This window comes from Lepidothrix coronata, unplaced genomic scaffold, assembly GCF_001604755.1.
Source record: "Lepidothrix coronata isolate B3197 unplaced genomic scaffold, Lepidothrix_coronata-1.0 Scaffold138, whole genome shotgun sequence".
Taxonomy (NCBI): Eukaryota; Metazoa; Chordata; class Aves; order Passeriformes; family Pipridae; genus Lepidothrix; species Lepidothrix coronata.
Window position 1 is genome coordinate 541513 of NW_016690318.1, and position 21579 is coordinate 563091.

The 21579-nt window shown below is 39.5% G+C and overlaps 1 protein-coding gene across 5 annotated transcripts in view; it reads right to left on the bottom strand.

The window, feature by feature from the left end:
* Window positions 1–13119: 13119 nt before the first annotated feature.
* DPH6 (diphthamine biosynthesis 6) overlaps window positions 13120–21579 on the bottom strand; it is a 202449-nt gene continuing 193989 nt past the window's right edge. For all 5 annotated transcript variants that reach the window (XM_017827398.1, XM_017827397.1, XM_017827400.1 and 2 more), the window contains exon 15: window positions 13120–13437. In XM_017827398.1, coding sequence (XP_017682887.1) covers window positions 13322–13437 — 116 coding nt within the window. In that variant the 3' untranslated portion in view covers window positions 13120–13321. The remainder of the gene's footprint in view (window positions 13438–21579) is intronic.

A 21579-nucleotide genomic window follows, 5' to 3' on the forward strand; every position in this document is an offset into this window, starting at 1 on the left:
AAAAACCACAAGGCATAGTCTTTTAGAAAATACTACTGATGTCTTCAACCCTTTATTTTTTGTGCTGATGCAAACTATGCTGCTCACTGGCATTCACTTTGGCCCCACTTGATCAAAGTGTATAAGCATACATCTAAACATCTCACTCATATTAGGAAAGCATATGTTAAGTGTCTTGCTGAATTGGACTTTGGATAGCAACTTTAATGTACTTCAGGGAATGAATTCTTACTATTAGATCAGTATTAAAACAGGTTAGCCCAATGTCAGCACAGTAACTTTAAAGGAAAAGGATGCTTTCATAAGAAATAGGAATATCATTGACAGTTTGATACAAAGCAGCTCAGAAACATGAACAAGTGTGGGTTTTGGTGGTTTGGTTTTTTTTTTTTTTGTACTGAGGAGATTGTACCTGAAATAGCAAAGACTGAGGGAACAAGCACAGAAAGAGAATTCATGTGGGGTTTTTGTTCCTTGCATAATTAATCCATTCCTGAAAGGGAGCCCAAATGTTGAAATGCATTTAAAAAAACCTCAAAACCAAAACCAAAACCAAACAAAAAAGTAAATAGTCTTTCAATAGTACATATGGTTGGAAGTTTGGAGTTTTTCTATGAACACAGCTTTTCTGATGCTCTGCAATCATTGTCAAATGTTGATCAACAACATGATAAGCTCCTACCAGTGTGACCTGCATTATCTCACTTTGTACTCACTAGAGCAATTGATAAGCTTTATTGGAGTGCTATTCTTCCCACCTGAGTTCCTGAGTTCACAGCTGTAGTGCAGCATATGTTTTTGTTCTTAGAGTGAAGGATTAAAATAGTTCATTTCTGCTATTTAGTCTAATTGTCATAAGTTTTTTTCTGTTGTCCTTAAAGGCTTCCAGGAGAGCTGCTTGACATCAGTGACATGGAGAATCAGGATGGTAGCTCTGTAAATAAACTGTAAAAAGTATTTAGGCAAGCCCATCTGAGAAACGTAATTTCTTTTGTGAACTGGAAAGTGACGATACAAAGATGAGTAGTGATTTTGATGGCTAAGATGGACAACAGGATATTTCTTTGGATTCTAGTTCTCACAGTGCACTAACCCAAACCCATGGCCTGACTTAGAGCCAAAAGAGATATGTCAACACGTGTCACTTTTAGGAAATTTTAGCTCACATACCTAGGACAACATCACAGATTTTCCCTGAGCCCTGGTGTTCCTTAGCACATCTGCAGGGGAACAAAATAAAGTCATTTGGGGGAAGGAGAGCCTAAAGACTCTTCTTATAGCTATAGTAAGCTGTGCTTTAGCTGCTTTTATCAAAGAGCAATTCTGAGTATATACATCACATATGCTGAGATGGAGGTGAAATATTTTCTGTTTTGTGCCCCCTCCTGCATCACTGACTGTTGCTCCACCTCCATAGGTGTAGAAGTCGGTACTCATTAACATCGGCAATGCTAAGCACGCAAGACTGGATGGACTGATTAAAACTTACATCATGAACCAGAAACTTAATTATGATCAATGCTTATAGTATGCCAACAGCTAATACTGATTCAAAACTCTCCTGCAAATTTTACATGCATTTTAAATGCATTTGGTTATGGTTACCCCATATTCCAGTGAATTGTATTGCACGCAATAAGAGAGGAGAGCACTGTTTCTTCTCAGGGTTGGGTTTTGTGGCAGGTCCAACCTGGCTTACATGTTTGATCTGAGGAGAGTATTCATGACTGTGACTTCTGAATGGCACCTGAGCTGAGAGTGAGGCATCTGAGTCCTTCAGTCTTTCCTGCCAGCTGGCTTGGTATGTACCTGCTCAATATCCTGTGAAATTGATATAGCTGATTTAAGGAATGCACTCTTGGGATCGGTGCCTCACAATGGGTTTTATGAATAAATCAGGTATGAAATCTAGGTCTTTGGATTCTACTAGATGACAAGGCACCTTTCAGTTAGATACTATTCTTTTATCTGCTTTCCACCTGTACAGTGCAGCATCCTTGCTCCTGCAACTGGGACCAACATGACCTGAGAGAACAGTTCCTGCCACAGCTGTTAGGAGAGCCATGTTGTAACGCTTTGGCAGAACGGAGTGGTACAACAAGGATACTCCTACTGAGGTGGCAACTTGAGGTAGTTGTCTTGCTTTCAACCCTTTTGATCTGAGGTGCATCTGAGGTGATCTTTGTTCATGGCTAACAAACCGCAGGAGTGTTTGCCAACACAAGATCCTCAGTAGGATAACCTGTTGATGACTCTTTCTAGACCTTGCCTTCTTCCTATTTGTTTGTGTGCTGGGCACTTTCAAATTTCAGCTGATAATTTAGTTTGGAACTAACAGAGAAGATGACACAGGTAGGGTAAATGCTAGCCACAGCCTCTGGTGCTTGCACTTCTTGGAGCTGTACTTCTCCCATAGGAAGGGAGGCCATGAAATAAATACCTTCAATGTGGTTCTGCAGCGCTCTGCCTCTCAGTGCTGCTTTAAATACTCTATTTATCCGGCCTGGAGACTCGAACGATGCCTATTCTGGAATATCAGTGACCACTAGGACAAACTACTGTCATTTGCACAGCTTCTAAGTCTTTCCCCCTGGGAAGTGTCCTCTTCCTAAGTAGTGTGGTTCTCAGTGCATGGATGACTGCCCAGGTCCAGCCCTGGCCCCCTGTGCAGCATCACAGTGTGCCAGTACAAAAGCATCTCCAGCAGCCTGCTGTTTTCAAATGCTTTGCAAGTGCCAACTCAGAAAATGCTGGGTTTTGGTGGAAAGAAAACAGCTGTTTATTTTATTTTATTTAAGTGATGGTGTGGATTTTAATTCAGCAAAGATATGAAGTATGTTGGTAAATTGTGAGTGTGTGTAGGTGGGTGTGTTGGTGGGTGTAGGGAGCATATGGAAGAACTGCAGCATGAGAAAGCAGCTGACAGAAGGGGTTTGCAAAGTCTAAGGCAGAGCAGACTTCTCTTCATACATTTTAACTCTCCTTTTGACAACCATTCATGAAGCAACCACGTCCTCTCCTTCCTAGTTGATGCATTATACTCCGATCTCTCTATATTTGCTGTGAATGTAATTCTTGTATTTATAGTTGCAAGACCGAAAGAGGAACACAGAATTTAAAAAACCCAAACAAACAAACCCACAACTCAGTTTGCAAAGCAGCAAACTGTACGGTAAGGGGGGTATGTGTGTGGTGGGGGGTGTGTGTGTGGGTGTGTGTTTGCTGTCCATGACACTTCATGCATCAATCGGGAACCATACTTGTTACGATTAATCACTAACCATAGTCACTGTGCCCCGTTTTTGCACAACAGCAGAGTGACAGCACAACTCCAAGCCTCTGGGCACTCTCCGTCAGGGACGGCGAATCCCGCTCGTCCCCGTCCCCGCCGTGCCCGCCCCGTCCTCAGACCGGGCGGGCGCTGCCCGGCCCTGCGGCGGCGCGCGGGCGGCCCCGTGCTGTAGCGCGGCGGGAGCGGGCGGGGGCAGCATTGGCCGCGAAATGGCGGCGCCGCCGGGGCCGGGCGGGAGGGGGCGGCGGGCGGCGGGGGAGGGATGCGGAGGGGGAAGAAGAAATAAATCCCCTTTTCTCTGCCCCTTCGCAGTCTTGCCGAGGCTTGCTCTGCGGCGTGCTCGCACGCGGCTATACCGCATTTCTCTTTCGGGGGAGATTGTGAGTTTAAAAAATGAGGGGAGCTCCAGCACCTGGTGTTCGCTGCGGCGTCAGTGACACCTCCGCCCGAGAACAGTGACAAAGGCTTCCAGCGGGCTTTTAAGTTGTAAAGCGTATAACCGGTAACATACTTACCAAAGCCCGAGATCTTACGTGAAAATCAGGTCCTGAGTTGGCTGCTCAGTGCTTGAAAGCGGGCAGACCAGACCAGGCTGGAACAGCTGCTTCAGCTGGAAGAGACCTACAAGGACAGTCCAACTGCTTGACTCCTTCAGGGCTGACCAAAAGTTAAAGCACATTATTAAGGAAGTTGTCCAATTTCCTCTTAGACACTCACACGCTTGGGGCAACCACCACCACCTCTCTATGAAGGCTGTTCTGGTGTTTGACTATTGAAAAATCAGTTCCTCTTTGAAGAACCATGCAAAGGCTCAGATATTTTTGGAGAGGCTTTGCGCTGCAACATTCAGCATAAGCAGGGTGGCATTCTTTGTGCAGTTTCTTTAAAACCATACCTCACATGAGTAAAGAAGAGAAGGAATAACGAGGATTTCTCTAGCACCTTTTGCACTAGATTGGTTTTGCATTTTATTTGTATGGTCTGGTCTGGTAAACTTTGGAAATCTTAGTTCAAGCTACCAGATCATAAAACATTACCTTCCCAAGAAATATTTTGTTGAAGGTGCTTACGTGACTTGGGAGCACAAATTCTACTCAGTGAAAATACAAATTATGTTCCCAGTCCCTTTTGAAAGATGTATGTGGGGCTTGGTAAAGGCAACAGATGGTATTTCACTACTAAGTCACATTGTTGAGATGCAAGTAACACCTGAGTAAAATGTAAGGCTTGTTCACCTTGCCTCAGATCTATGAAACTTTACAGTTTGTATTTCTAGATATACCTGATGCCAATGGGAGCAGCTGCAATTCTCAGCTTTTTTTTTTTTTTCTGTGTGCCCTCTCACTTATGCTTATGGTCTTCTTCTTAACTTGGATTTTTAAGGTCCTTAGTTTTGAATGCAAAAGAAGAGCTCACATGGGGCTTTCCTTTTGTCGAACATACCCTGGACATTGTAAGACAGTATCAGGGAGAGAAAGAAGAAAATAAAATAAAAAAGGAGGAATACGAATCTAAAGAAGGGGAAAGAAATGAGGGAAGAGAGAAACACAGTGATAGCGAAGGAAGATTCCAAAGACGAAAGGCATACGATGTCTGATGACAGAAGAGAAAAAGCCGTTTTCTCAATCTTTCTGCTCTATTTGCAGTTCTTAACTCCCCGACCTCTGTGGAGAAGTAATATTCTAAAAATCTCAATAATATTAAAATCACTGTTTTCTAGTTTTGAGGATACAGAGAAAACCATGAAAGAGTAGCCAAAAGTCAAAGTATGCCCGTGCTACATACTGCTCTGTAGTGCAGAGATGTAAGAATCCAGACAGAATCTGGACAGTTACCCTGCAGCTGTACAGGAGACAAGCCTGGGCTGTGCTCCTGGGCCAATCTGCACCTGCAATAGGGCCAATCTGCACCTGCAATAGCATCTCCACACCATCCTGAAGTCTACTATGTGGACCAGAAAGCAAGTGAAGAACTCTTGCAGTGTAGTATTTTAAAAAAAGTCTCTGTAATTCATGGTGGACTCAGGACTCAGAATTATCTTCCTCATGAACTATGGGCATAAAGAGCATTGGGCATGTTCTCCTTTCGAATGTGTACCTCAGGATACCTGTAGACCTGACACTGCCTACAAGAGAATCTTTTCAAAAACCTAATCTATACCCATTACTGTTGTCCTCATTTTACAGGAGGGAAGAGATCATAAATATATAATTTGCAACCATTGCAAAGTTCACTGTCAACATCAGAATTCAAGAGTTCTTGTCTCTGAGGACTCTGCTCACATCTCTGAACTGTATTTACTCCAGAAAGAAGACTCTTTTTTTTTACTTGAAATAAGATGTCTCAAAGTACTACAGAAAAAAATAATCTTTTAAAAAAGAATTTGGCATTCCAACCAAACATTTTAAAACATGTAAATTGCAAAAAGTTCTGCAACATAAAGGTTTCTATGGTCCAACACTTTCTGGTAATTCCAGGGAAAAAAAGGAATCTGAACAGAAAATCTGACCTTTTCAATAAGAAAATAAACACTTTGACCCAGTTCATTTTCTCTGGGAAAAAAAAAATACAACCATGACCAAAACCCCCTCCCATTTAAAGTATTTTATTTTATTCAAATAGGAAATAAATATAATTTTGAAACTTCAACAGTTGTTAAGTGGAATTTAAGTCCTTTGGCCACCTCTTTTTCTCTCTTGAAATCACACAGCAAAAAGTTTAGCCACTTCTGATGTAGGTACATACTAGACTGGGCACTCAATGTTTGAAATACAGTGTATGGAATTGCTCACAGCACATTAAGAATGCTCAGCAATTTGCAGTTTTAGGGGTGCACTTTATGCTGTAAGATACATTGTGCTGTTAGCAATCTTTTTTCTCTCACTAAGCACACATTACTTGAGTTTTCTAGTTGAGCATACACCTAAATGACTTTCCTTTTTTAAAAGAGGGCCATAAATTGTCATCAAAGACAGGAGTCTCAATTCAGCTGTTATTTAAAGACTGTCTGCTTGTTCTCAAAGTCCTATATCATCTTTACATCAATATCCTTTATAGAAAAGCAGGAATTCAGGGGATATGAAACCTACAAGCCCAATTAATAAAGCATTACGTACATTTTGCATCTTGAATATGGTGTGGGTTTTTTTAAACAAAATTCTGGCTTGCGGGGGTTTTGAGTGACATTTCTTAATTTCCTTAGCTTATTTTCCAAGATGACTGCTTTTCATCCATTTTTCCCAATAAGAAATAGTGGTAGCTGCCTCCACTTTGCTACAAACTTCTCTGCAGGGCGTTGATCCACTTGTCCTTTAAAAGGGGAAAATCCAGTTTTGGGGAGCTCCTGTTAAGTAAGAAAGTTGTACAGTGATGTGACTCTGCATGTGCGTGAGAGAGAAATCAATTAAAATCCAGAACTGAAAAAATAAGTCACTGTATGTAGCATAGAAAAAAAATCATGCTGAAGTCCTGAGCTAACTCACATAATGCATTCAGGAATCAGAAAAATGACACTGTCAAAACACAACATTAGTTTTCAGAAGGCTCCAGGCAAAATTTTATTTATTTAAAGTTAGCTCCTATTTTAATAACAAAAAACTGGCGGCATATTCTACATCAAAGAAAAAACTTTTCCTAATGTTTCCATTTCTCTTGTGAAGTACTGAAGCTGAAGTAGTGGAGCTGTCTTTCTCTAAAATAATTACATGAGTGGCAGGATCACAACCTGAGAATGCTTTTTGTCTGCACTGGGGACTGTAGCATAAAGAATCACATTTGGCTTGCCTAATCTGAGCTGCAACATGAGATAGTCAGACTTTTAGTATTTAAATAGTTAGTTTTAAACAAGATCCATAACAATGAAAGACAAGTCCTGAATCATCATCTTGGTACACTGTAGCACCTTGATCAAGGAAAGGTACAAATGAGAGCACATTCATGGGCTATAAGTCTGCAGTCAAGACCTATTAACCACATTCCTTATGGCAGCACCCAGGAGAAATGTCCCCTAACAGCAGGATAGCACACAACTGGTGGCTTCTCTTGCATATTACCCTAATTTCAGGCATCCTCAGCTTCAGATGCCAGACCAAAGCCCGCTGTTAGAGTATTCAAAGCATTTACCATTTTATACCTTGTTGAAGGGATGAGAGATGTGTTTTAAAGTTCACTTCTGGATATTTTTCCTGGAAATTCTATTTATTCCTCTTTGTTCTTCATGCATTAATCTTTTATAATTAGAACTAGCAATAGTGAGAGGCAGTCCAGGGTCCTTTCCTTCAAAGACATCCCATAAATAAAGAATAAACCCCTTAGGTCCCCAGACCTGTTGTTTGCCTTTTTTAGCTTGACTTCCCCACCAGTTCCTAGTAATATCATTCCTTTGACAATGACTTCTTGTCTGTGTTACCTTTCTTTTATTTCGTATTCTTTAACACCTCCTCCTTTAAATCTTAACAGATCCAGCTCTGGAGCTGTGGAAATTTGATTACAAAAGACTCTATATCTGCATGTATCCGTGTCTTGCTGCAGAATGGTTGGGTATGTCTGGAAGTAGCACTAAACTTTGTTGCAACGAGATAACTCTTATATCTGAGAAATGTATTTCTTCCTTCTAGGCCCCTGGTCTTTTATAAGCAACAAAATAAATTACTGTCAAGGCAGCTACCAGCAAACCCATGGGAATCGGTGAAGGTGAAGAAATGCTTGCACAAGCTTGCACCCCTAATGCAATGACACAACTTCCATCTCAAACTAAGTCTCTCCTGTAAAGTGGGGTTATGGCAATAACATGATGTACCAGGTCAGAGAGTACTGTCAACAGCTGCCAGCAGCAGAAGTTGCAGAAGGAGAACAGAGACTGCTGCCTGATGGAACATAGAAGAGGGATTCTCCCCCTGTATCATGGCAAAATCTAAAGTAGAACAAGTTTTCTCATGAGTAACAGAAAGTAATAATACTAGCTGCCTGGTGATGTGCCTTTGAGGTTGAAAACTGCTGCTTCTGTCAAAGCAAATACCCCTACTTGGGAACTGTGGAGAGTGGAGGAGCTCTTATCCCAGCAGCATAACCACAGAGACCTGCCCACGCTCATGCTGCAAGGGGAGGCCCCCAGCACATGTGTGGCTGTCCCAGTGATGGCCCAGGCAAATTTTATGTGATGGACTTGTAAAGCCCTTCGGGATCATCAGGGATGAATCATGCTGTAAAATGTATCATTAATGTTACTAGATGTATTATAGACTTCTCCTGTGATCTGAGACTGCTGCAGGCAGTGTGCTGGGGGAAAAGCTTTCCAGATTGTGCTCATGCAAATTCCTATCTGTGATCACATTCGTTCTGGTTCCCACTACAACATTACTTTCACACTCATGTGTGCTGCTCACTCAGTCTAAACTTTTTGCTATTGCAGGTTGTATGACTACAACATAGCATCCCTTTGCCAACACCTTGGAAAGGGTGAGAAAACATACAAATATGGAAATAGAGGCACAAGAAATCAAATGGATATGCTTAAACTTATCCAGGAAAGCGGTGGTGTGATCCTAACCTATGCCTCCTGACTTTAACAGGCCCCCTAACGGGTTACTAGATGGGAGCATCTGTCAATTCGTTCAGCTTGGTTTTTTGTTCTGAAACACTTATTTTCTTCTGATCTGGGGATCTTTGTAATTTAGAGAAGAGCTGGAATTTCTGAAAGCTGGGAAAAACAAATGTGAAATCTGACCTATTTTGAGTACATCCTATTTGCACTGTGGACAGTAAGTCTTGTCAGCCCAGTTAAATCATGCAAACAGTATTTCAGAATGATTTAGGATTAGTTGATACGGTCAGAAAATAGCCATATAATATAAAATGGAGGATGAGCAGACATATCCAAAACATGTTTTTCAAACATTGCAAATGAAATGGAGAATCAAGGCAAAGGCAAGGAGACTAGGGCTGGTGACATATCCTGTGAGAAGATCCTCAGAACAAATTGTCTATTTGGGAATGTAGGGAAAAAGCAGACAGTGCTCTAAAAAAAAATGAGAAAAGCAGGAAATCACAGGCAAATCCTAGCCATGAATTAATCCAACAGAAGTCAAATCCAAGAAATTGTGAGCAGTGAATCATCAGTAAAAGGGCACTTGCATGTAACATATGAGTTCAGTTCACAGGTACCCAGTCTGTTTTTTAAAATTAAAATTTAAAATAGGTCAAAAATATTCAGTGTTCAGATGAAAGTTGAAAAAAAGAAGCTTGCAAAGTCTCAAGTCTGTATTTTGAATGTTTGTCTAATACATCAACACAAGCTGGCTTGCCAGAAGTATTAAAATACAAGTAAAAAGATCATAAATTAGTAAATTGTCAAGTATTCTTAATATGTATTCTCAATGCCAGACATTTATAATAGTAAAAGCAGGTTACTAAAATATTAAGTGACGGTTAGTACTCAGAGAGCTCAGAACAGTTTTACTTTAACACACAGAATAAGATAGGTTTGCTTCAGCAAACCCCTCCTGAAAGAAATAACAAAGTTATTCTTTAAAAGTTAAATGAAAACATGATGCATGAAAAAGTTTCTGTACTGTAGGATTTCTGCGTTCATTTAAAGAACTGTTACACCATGAAGTACAAGTCTTTTATTAAACCAATGCATTCATTTATTTGAAATAAAAGTTTTATTCAGTCACTGTATTTTGATAGACTAGACTCCGCACATAGACAGGAGATAATGGATTGAATAGGATGTCCTTGAAGGAGAAGAGCTGCTTCAGATTACCTTTCTAATACTCAGGAGACATCCTGGTTCCAATGCTCGTCAGACTTCTGAAGGCTAAGAGGAAAGATGCGCCCATGCTATCTGGTGTAACAAATCAGCTCCTGAATCACCTAACTGTAAAACTCAGAGGGAAAAAAATTAAATAATCTCTGCTTAAAATATCTCAGTGTCATTTTAAAATCTATTTAGGAAGATCAGCTCTGGTGCCTTTATAGCACCTTAGCCATGTGCTTTGTAAAGGCTCACTGGTACTGTTGCCATCACTGGGTTTTGAAATGAGTACAGTGCAAAGTTACTAAATCAGTTTTGGTCTTGCAGTGCCATTTGGTCATACTTTCAAGCAATTAAAGAAATTGATATACAGAGACTTTTAAAAGGAGGAAGACACAAAATTTCACGGACACAGAGAACTATAACAAGACATAGATTATTTCGGGGAAAAAAAAGAAGCAGAAAAAGTGTGTAAGACATATTCTTGTTAAGAAGAGAAAGAAAAATTAAAACCTTGGGTTACCTTTTAAAGACATTTTCCCACCCATTACATAGCCCTTCTGTGTTCTGAGTGCTGGAGTCTAGATAAGCCAACTTTTTGTGTCATAATATGCACACAAAACATTCTCTTGCTGGCTTAGTTAAAATCAGAGGAACAGAAGAATTTGTGTGTATATATAAGTCCTCAAAACCAGTGTTTTAGCATGTATGGGACTTTATAGTCTCAAGATTAAAACTTGCTGGGGTAAATACTCTACCAAGCTTGCTCTGAAAAAAACCCGTTTAAAAACAAAAAGACAAAACCCCCCTGCATCTATAAATTTTGAGTATCAGATGTCTTTCCCTCTTTTCACTAAAAGACATATATGTATGTGTATGTATGTGTCTATGCCCATCTCCCTACCTCACAGTCAGCTAGCACTTTTCTTACAAAGAAAGTGAAAAAGAGCTCTGAAATATCTTATTCATAGTATGACCCAGTAATTATGATAAAAGTATGGCAGCATAAGGCAGATAAAATGGGGCTGTTTCCTTCTATTATAAAAGTCTTAGGTCACTATATGGTGCACAACACTTTAATCACCTACCTTGCATATCAGTGTTGAACAAATGGCCTTGTTCATACCTAAAACACCCTAGACTCAGCTTATCCTTTTAGTTACTCACACCACTTAAAAACTGTTTGAAGCCTCTCAAGGAGAAAAAGTCATCAAACTATTCTTTTTTAGCTATTAGCAATGTAAACCAGTTGAAGTTTTAGTTCTCAAAAAAAAAAAAAGGAAAAGGTTTGCTTTCAGTTGAGAGAAAAATAGAAGATCACACTGTTTTCAGCCCAGTGCATTCTATTACCATTTCTCAATGCACCTCTAATGGGAAAAAAGAAGGCTATTTTGAGTCACAAATCTTGCAGGAATACTTGCAGAAAAAGCTAGTTTCTTTAGGAGCAAATATCCTGCCACCTTAAAATATGCAGTACAGTACAAAAGCCAAAATCAACAAGTTTCATTATCATTTTTAAACTCATAATGAAAACAATGACTGTTACAGGAGACAAAGTCAAACTTATGCCATCTCTTTGGTTTCTATATGTATCAATGAGAACTTAAACTTCATCCTTATCTCTCTGAAAGTACATCTCCTTCTCTTCTGATTCTGTCCAGCTTGGGTCTCTGGTCCGTGAGCACTCCACAGTGATAGAAATAAAGTATTTCCAGGGAGAAGTGAGAAAACGATTTAGCCTTCTAAAAGAGTAGAATTGAAATAAACCAGGCACACACAGGTATTAACAAGCCCTCTTTTGATTGTGGGAAAGAACAAGGATCAAATATGTTTTAAGTCTAACATAAAAATGATACCAAATACTAATCAACTAATGAATTGTTAACAGGTTCATCCTTTTTTCCTTCAGAAATTTTATTCATACATGTATTTATACACTGTTATATAACAGGCACTCTTTGCCTTCCCCTTTCAAAAAATATTTGAAGACCTGTGAAAAAAGTAATTCTTACTAAAGAACATGGCATCTCTGCTATATTACTTGATGTAATAGTAAGGAACAGTAACATTTAACAGTCTCTAATTTCAAATATTGATCAGCATAGTATGCTGGCCATGCAAAGCTTCTAACAGAGGAAGATCTTATTTTTAGTCACTTGTTTCATTTCAGGTGCAGCCAAGTGCATTTCTGGTAGTGGGTAAGAAAATTAAACCAGAATGCTAACTCCACCTCTTAGTTACCTCAATATAAACTTACTACCATGCAGCTGTCTTCTCAGTTATATGCTACTGCAAGAGTGCTCCAGTGCTCACACACTGGAAGAGAAGCAGTAAGAATATACAGATACAGAACATAGGCAAGGCAAAGTTTGATACGATTTCTTTAAAGTTTAATTTTATAGCCTTTTTCTGAAAGTTAGATTTCTCTACAGTGCAAAAGGCTTTCTATCTTGTATTGACCTTATGTAATGAGTAAAATATCAGTGGCAATGAAATTGATAGGAGCTGTGTGTCTGAGTCATTTTTAGTAAAAGCAGTGGTAAAATCAACTGCTGTTGATTTTCTGGAGAAGACTGAAGCCCTGCTTTTATGGTAGCTCTGAATACTGGTAGCTTCCTGAATATTGGTAGCTCTTTAATAAGAGCTGTCTACCAGATGTAAAGCACAAAGATACCCCTGCCTCAGAAAGCAGGATGGCAAATCCTACTGTCTGGCCAGCATCTCCATTATTTGTTTCTGTAAAATATGCATCCTGAATACTCCTCTGAATAATTCTTCTATTGTGCTAGAAAATGGCTAAAATTTGGCCACAAATAAGGTTTCCATGAGTTGGCCTGAAGTGAGTATATTCAACATAGAATTGAAAGGAATCCAGTCTTTAAGACCGTATTGGAGGTAATATTCTGGTTTCACTTCCATCCAAATGATCTGAAGTTATAATCAGTGTATTGTAACCAGGCCTAAATATACAAAACAAAAGAGCTGATGTGATCTGATCAACTGCATCTCCCAAGAGCCACCTGCTATTACCTGTAGACATTTAAAAATAAGTGAGAAAGAAGTACATTATTTTTAAATGAAACCTTTATTCTTCATACAAATCTGACTCTGTCACATATAATGAGGCATCACTAACAAGCTAAATACAACTTTGCTTAAATCAAACAATATTGCTTCATGAAAGTATCCAACACGGTTAGTATCGACTCTTTTCTTTGTTCTCTCTTGCAAGGAATGTATGTGTGTTTTGACATCAGCTCATCTCTTTTGAACTGCTAGCTTAGCCAGCATATCATATGAATAACTTCCTTGCCAGGTAAATCCACCACAGGTACTAAAATCAGAGCTGGGGCCTTCTCTTCCAGATATTTTTCAAGGTATCCTTGCAGTCCTAAAATAGAAATGAAACAATTAATGAATTCGCTTTGTCTCATTTTCTATTGTGTCCTGTCTCTTACAAATGATTTCTAAATAATTTTTGAAAATTATTGTGGGATAGCAATTAAAAAAAAGGGAAGTGAAATGCAACTCTTAAATCTTCACTTTATATAGAAGGAACAATTATCATCTCCCACCTCCTTGTCGACTAATTTGAGATTAATTTTACATGTTGCCTAAGGTGAGAATTTAGCAAAACAGTTAAATGCATGTTTCAACCTTGAGTGAGCGAGTGGTTTGTTGATTACCAATAGAGCTAGCTGAAACTACGTGCAGGTAGTAAAAATAGCTGAAGGGATGTTGAAATTCAGTTCTTTGTCATTTTTGGTATTTGGGTGATCGGCACATAGTTGCCTGTAAATGAAATTCTTCTCTCAAATCCCACTGCAGTGCAGCAATCTACTAGAAGTTAAAATGGGCCATTTTAAAAAACTTTATGAACATGATTTTGATTTCAAATCAATGGAAGCATCCCATGTTAAAGAGACAATGGAGGAAGTCCAGAAATGGCAACATATATGACTGCATATCTGGAACTACAGTAAGATTCAAACTGCTAAAAATACAGAATCTCGCTACAAGGAGCTCTAAAGGGACTGGTATGTGTGGCAGAAGTTCAGAAATTTAGAAGTCTATTATGGGAACTGAATTAATAATTGAGAAGACCTAATTAGAATATGGAAGAAAACTAAAGAATGGAAAATTTAAACTCAGTATCAAGACATTTCTGGTCATGCTACAGCCTCAGTGAACATGCTAGAAATCAAGCCACACAGAACCCTAAAGAAGACTACCGAAAACCCTTTGAATGACCCTACAAAAGACAGTTTCCTAATGATAAGGTATGGCCTGCATGGGTTTTAACTGCAATAAGTTACTTCTGTCAGCAGCTTCTGTGATTATGGCAATTCTTTATAACACTAAGCAATCTTGGCTAGAGAGGGTGTAAAGAGGGCAGAACTTGAAGACTGTCAGAGCTTTTTTTTTTTGGTGTCACTGCCTGTGAAACTGTGAATAGGCAGTTCAAAGTGTTACCTCATCCAGGATAAAACAGGAATTTTGCAATTGTATTCACTGAAGCCAAAACTCTTCTCTCTTTTTATCTGGCAGCAGTAGCATAAAATGTAATAATGGCAGTGCTACCAACAAAATATTGCTAAGACAGTACCAGTCTTCTGAAATTCTGCTGACTTCCTTTTGTATTAACATCACTGACATTGGAGGTGAAGATAGGCATGGATGACCCAAAGGTCAACAGTCACTTCAAAGGTCAAAGGACTCCTTCATATGGTGTGTAAAAAGGGACTAAGTCTTTATATTACAGATATTCAGCAGTGACCCAATAATTAAACATCAACTAGCATTTTTTTTCTAATCTTTGACTTCAGAAAACTGTACGGCTATTCTAGCTCAAATGGCATTAAGTGGAAGGGGTAAAGGCAAGCCACCTCAAAAAGTCATGCATTCCACCCTATTAAAATTATGTTTCCTTTTTTTCATCAATTAAAATTGTAAAAATGTAATTTTTGTCTTTAACATTTTTCACAGGCTTAAAAGACCAGATATTCTTTTCAAAGGGAGAATTTGAAAGTGGGGCTATCTGAAAATAGAGCTCCATTCTTTTGGATTTTTGAGGTGGCCAAAATAGTTGTAAATATTTACATTTGAACATTCCCTAGTGGACTTCGTTGCCATTCAGAAAGAGCCACCTTTCCTAAAGACCACTGCCTTTTCTATTGCCAGTGCCTACATGTATAAATGAAATGTGAACAAAAATCTGGGACATATGTCTCTAAATATTTTACTGTACTTTCAAATCAAATAGTTTGATATGAAAACAGTCTAAATTAGACATGCATACATTTAAAAATTATGGATAAAAGTTTGCTTATGTAAATTTCCCTTGAAAAGCAGAGACTGAGTCATCTAAAACAGTAACATTGTACTCTAAGGTCTCACAGAAGACAATGCACAATTAGTAAATCTGTGGCAACCTATGTAATTATAGCTGACACAACCAAAAATTTGACAGCTATATATTTTACCTGCTATAATAAGTTACTCCAAATCTTCCAATACTAATTGTATATTTTTAATGGTGAGACACTAATAAAGACACTATCTATATTTTTTTCACTCATTCAAATTGTGCTTTTAGGCAGAGCCTCAGTCATGAGTGTTTTCTGAAGTATATAACTATTCAAATACAGAGATTTCAAAACCATCTTTCCTTTATATCACTTATGGAAATGCTTGCTCAGTTGCACGCCATAGTTAGAAAGGCTGATGTTAAAAGTGAAAACAAGTAATGGACAGAGGTTTACAGTGAGTGTGTTATATATATGACTGCTATTAGTTTTAGAGTTATTTAATCTGCCCTGATACAGAATGTTTATTAAAGTGAAAGGAAAACCAGCTGATTCTCAGGCAGCAAACAAGTGGTGTGCATTGTGCATGTTTTCATTTCCTGTGACGTTCCACATTAATTTTGCTAGCTACAAGCAGCACACTTGCAGTCTTATGGAGACCAGCCAGGGACTCCTGAGGCAACAGAAGCCAACAGGGAAACACCAATGAAATATCTCAAAGGAATTAAGGGGCATTCCTCTGAGAAGGCACCATAGCTGACAGCCCAGCTGAGGTACCTTTACACCAGTGCACAAAGCATGGACAACAAACAGGAGGATACACCATGCTGCTGAAAAGTTATGTCCTTGTTGCCATTACTGAAACTTGGTGGGATGAATCCCATGATGGGAATGCAGCTATCAATGGCTACAGGCTGTTCAGAAAAGACAGGAGAGGAAAGAGAGGGGGAGAGGTTGCCCTCTACATCGAGAGTTGTATTGAGTGTGAAGAGCTGTCTTTGAAGAACAGACATGAGCAGGTCAAGAGCCTGAAGATACATAAGTCTATGGGATGTGACGAGATGCATTCCAGTGTCCTGAAGGAAGTGGTGGATGTAGTTGCCAAGGCACATGCCATGATATTTGAAAAGTCTTGGCAGTCAGGTGAAGTCCCAGGTGACTGGAAAAACAGAAACATTGTACCCATCTTTAGAAATGGTAGAAAGGAGGACCCTGGGAACTATGACCTGTCAGCCTTACCTCTGTGCCTACGAAGGTCATGGAACACATCTGTCTAGAAGCTCTTCTGAGGCACATGGAGAAGATGGAGGTGATTTGAGACAGCCAGCACGGCTTCACCAAGGGCAAGTCCTACCTGACTAACCAAGTGGCCTTCTATGATAGAATGACTCTCTCAGTGGACAAGGGAAGGGATACAGATGTCATTTATATGAACTTCTGCAAAGCCTTTGACATGATCCCCCACAACATTCTTCTTTCTAAATTGGAGAGAGATAGATTTGATGGGTAGACTGTTGGATGAGGAATTGGTTGGATGGTCACATCAGTGACAAGTGGTGTCCCTCAGGGGTCTATGTTGGGACCAGCGTTATTTAATATCTTCATTAATGACATAGACAGAGGGATCGAGTACACCCTCAGCAAATTTGCAGATGACACCAAGCTGAGTGGTGTGGTTAATCACACCACCTGAAGGATGGGATGCCATCCAGAGGGATCTGGACAAGCTCAAGGTGGGTCCATGGGAATCTCATGACGTTTTATAAGACCAAGGGCAAGGTGCTGCACCTCGGTCAGGGCAACCCCCAGTATCAATACAGGCTGGACATGAACAGATTGAGAGCAGCCCTGCCAAGCAGGACTTGGGGATGCTGGTGGATGAGAGGCTGGACATTATCCAGCAATGTGCACTTGCAGCCCACAAAGCCAGTTGTATCCCGAGCTGCATGGTCAGCAGGTCAAGGTGATTCTGCCCCTCTACTCTGCTCTGGTGAGACCCCATCTGGAGTACTGCATCCAACTCTGGCGTCCCCAGCACAGGGAGGACATTGATCTGCTGGAGTGAGTCAGAGGAGGCCATCAAGATGATGAGAGAGATGGAGCACGTCTTGTACAAGGAAAGGCTGAGAAAATTGGGATTTTCAGTCTGGAGAAGAGAAGACTTCAGGGTGACCTAATTGCTGCCTTCCAGTACCTGCGAGAAGCCTACAAGAAAGATGGAGAAGGACTTCATGAGAGCATGTAAAGACAGGACAAGGGGGAATGGATTCAAACTGATAAAGAGTAGGTTTAGATTAGATATTAGGAAGAAATTCTTTGATGTGAGGGTAGTGAGGCACTGGAAAAGGATGCCCAGAGAAGTTGTGGATGCTGCATCCCTGGAAGTGTTAAAGGTCAGGTTGGATGGAGCTCAGAGCAGTCAGGTCTAGTGGAAGGTGTCCCTGGCAGGGGGTTTGGAAGTGGATGATTTTTAAGTCTCTTCCAACCCAAACCATTCTATGATTCTGTGTTTATAACTACATGAAATTTGCTGAAAGCAAGCGAGCTTCATCCTGTAAGATGAATCCCCCTGCTCCCAAAGGATCCGCAGAAGTTCAGGGAGATACGAAGTGTCTTCCTGCACTGCTATGCATTTTTGTTTTGACCTGGGTACAGCTGAGGGATATGGACATAACTAAAACTTAAAATGAACAAAAATTATTCTAAGTCTTCTGGCATTACCATCTATTTTTGCTATTTCTCTGTAAAGACAGGATACTGAGATCAACAGTTCGATGGTCTCTTATGCTGACTTAGCAGCCCTTCCATATAACATGGTACAAACTAAGGCTGTCAGCTATTGTTTTTAAAAGGTGCTTTCACACTAAGAAAGAACAGTGTCCTGAGAGCTCCTAAAGGGTCATTCCAAATGATTAGGAAGATGATTTTTACATTGTTGCTGTCATTAGTAGGATTTAGGCAGTATCAGGTGAGGCCACAGAATCCATGTATGTTTTCAAAACCAGGCCCCTGTTATTGCTGCCATACTCTTGCTTCATTGTATACCTGCAGGGGAGGAGTAATCTAATAGCTCATATGGAAAAGGAAAATAGTAACAAAAAGGAAGATCACATTTAGCCTAGTATATAAAAAATCACTTTCATATTACTACTATCTTCCGTTCACTTTTTAACCAGAAGATATTGTTACATTGCTTAGGGAAGGTTTTTAAATCCCTGAGCTAAAAAAGCGCCACTGCTTCTGCTGTGGAGATCTGACATGCAGCATGTACTTTGAAAAGATGCATCACAGGGGATCAGGTTCCTAACATTTGACTAAGAGTTCCAGTCCCAAAAGATCTGCCCCTGGTGTGCAGAACACTTAACCCTTCGACCAGTACCAACATGACTATTCACAAATTATTGATGTCCCTAAATCCCTGGCAGATTGCAGACAGTTCTTGTCTCCCTTGAAGCCAAAGCATATGGTCACTAATGAGATGGATTAAAAATACATATACACATTCAGGGCTTTGCCACATGAATGTAAAGCCATAGAAATGTTAGAAGGTGATTGAACTGTACTGAACACTGTTAAATACATGATTAGCTTGTAATGGATCATTTCCATTGATCTATATACAACTTCCCAGCATAGTTTAATTAAAGCTGTCTGGAACAAACCTCTGCCTTAAATGGTCAGGCAATGCAATGAAAAGGTGAAACACAAGGAATGGGAGGCCCCCCCTTTCTTAAACATCCAGCTGACTATCTCTGTGGTTTACAACCACAGCAAGGAAAGAAACTGTGCTTTAAAATATTGTCTGTTTTTACAGTTCAGGATTTTCCTCATATTTTTCTTAATATAAAATGATGTAGTGGAATATAAGATTTTGAAACAAAACCTGTACAATTTGCTTGCTTCATTGCAATTAATGCCTTTCTGTCCAAAACAAAATCAAGCCCTGTAAACAGGAATATACTGTTGGAATATAAAAGGAAGTCTACAAAATATGATTTTGCACTGATTGCTTTTGATGCAGCTGTGAAGATTTTAAATGACAATAACGTGGACATTTTGCACAGTCAAATACTTGGCTTGTCATATGGTACCTTATGCTTTTTGTTACTGTTCTTGATGACATTATTTCATGTTGGTCATTGTGCTATTAAGGGACCAGGTTTTCAAAATTACCCTGCCCACAGGAAAAATGGAGGCAACATGTTGTAAATATTTGTGTTTCCACATATCAGCTGCAACTTAAAAAATGCTGAGAGCCTACCAGTTGCAGGGAAAATAGGTCAAAGATGCATTATTCAATGCTTTTATAAATTTATTCCGAAATTATAAAATTTGAAGTCAGTCTTGATTTTTTTGCCAAGTGGGAAACATTCATATGCACAAAAAGAGGGAAATTAACAATAAATAAACTTAGGGGGATGGAACTGGAATTTGCTTTGAAGTCAACCACTTCTGATTCTTTATCCTGGTTATTACACTGCTTTCCCTTGGTCCTTCTGGTTTTGAGTGAGTTGCAGGCTGTCTTTGACTACTTAGTTATAATATAAGATAGTGATGATTTGCCTACTTCTAATGATGGTCAGGGTGTAACTGACTTTTGTTGATAACAAAGGGAGTTCTGTGGAACCTTTCTGCAGCCCAGATTAGGCAGAGCTGTAGAGAAGATATAAGCTCCTTCATGCAATACTGATGATGCATTTCAGTCACTCTGGCCTGGGATATTTATCTGAATACAAGTTAAGCAGCTGCTTTGAATTGCAGTGGAAGTCTGTTATAGCCATGATATATGAGACAAATGACCAGTATGAGTTTGGATAAGGCTGTGAAATGGCTTTAAACCTGAGATTTCCTAAACCAGTCTTTGAAAATGTGACTATAAAAGAACTTGTGTTCTTTTCTACATTACATTCAAAATATAATCCATGTGGTGGACATTTCTTAAGCTGTATCTAGATTTGTCTCCTTTCTTTCAATGTGAACAACTGATGAATAAGCTTTCCTGCTGAATGGTAAATACACAGTAACATTTGTTCAAAAAAATTAAAAAGTAACTAGCATATTTTAGACTTCAGAAAAACCCCAAATTTACTATTTCGGACCTGTTTGTAAAGTATACATACCCCAAAATGAAAAAAAAAAAAAAAGAAAAGAAATTACAGAGGGAATTGTAGTTGCATTTGGAACTCAAGTCTCTACAAACACATGCCTGGTCAGATGCCAAAGTTGCCACTCAGATCTGCATGTCTGTATTTGCAAACAATTCTTTCATAAAAACCTGTCTCCAAGAATTCATCACATTACATTTCAGTTTGTATTGCAATTTATGGTCCCATCTATACTGGTGGACTTCTTTCTTCTCATACTAAACTAGTTTTAGTTGTGACAATGAAAATGTCTTTTTCCAGTGATCACATAACAGGTGAAAATACAGCCTGTACTGAAAGCACTAAAGCTAATGTTAGCCATCCTCTTTCAGCTTGTCCCTAAAACAGAAGAGCCATTTCAGATGATTGCAACCTTTTGTGTGAAGGATGTGGTTATTAGGATCCAGACTGATAGGACTCTGTCACTTTGGACATAAAATACTGTGAGTTGAACGCACAGATACAAAATAGGGTAAAACTTCACCCAACAGAGCATTCACTAAGTGAAATCATACAATCATAAAATAGTTTGAGTTAGAAGGGACCTTTAAATCTCTTCTAGTCCATCCCCCTTCAATGAGCAGGGGTGTCTTCAACCAGACCAGGCTGCTCAGAGCCCCGTTCAATCTAACCCTGAAAGTTTCCAGCAATGGCGCATCTACTAGCTCTCTAGGCAATGTCTTCCAGTCTCTCACCACCCTCACTGTAAAAGACTTTTCCTTATATCTAGTCTGAATTTACCCTCTTTCAGTTTAAAACCATTACTCCTTGTCCTATGAAAAAGTCTGTCCCATCTTTCTAATAAGCTCCCTGCACATATTGAAAGGCCAAAAAAGCTCTCCAAAAAACCTTCTCCAAGCTAAATAACCCCAGCTATCTTAGCCTTTCCTCATAGGAGATGTGTCCCACTCCTCTGACCATTTTTTGTGGCCCTCCTCTGGACCTACTTCAACAGGTCCATCTTTTTTGTGCTACGAGAAAAATCTGCTATAAAGGGAAGACTATAAATAATGGCCAGTCTTCGCGAGCGAAGATTTGGGAAAGGTCATTAACCCTTCGAGCCTGCGCAGTAGATTTTTTAGG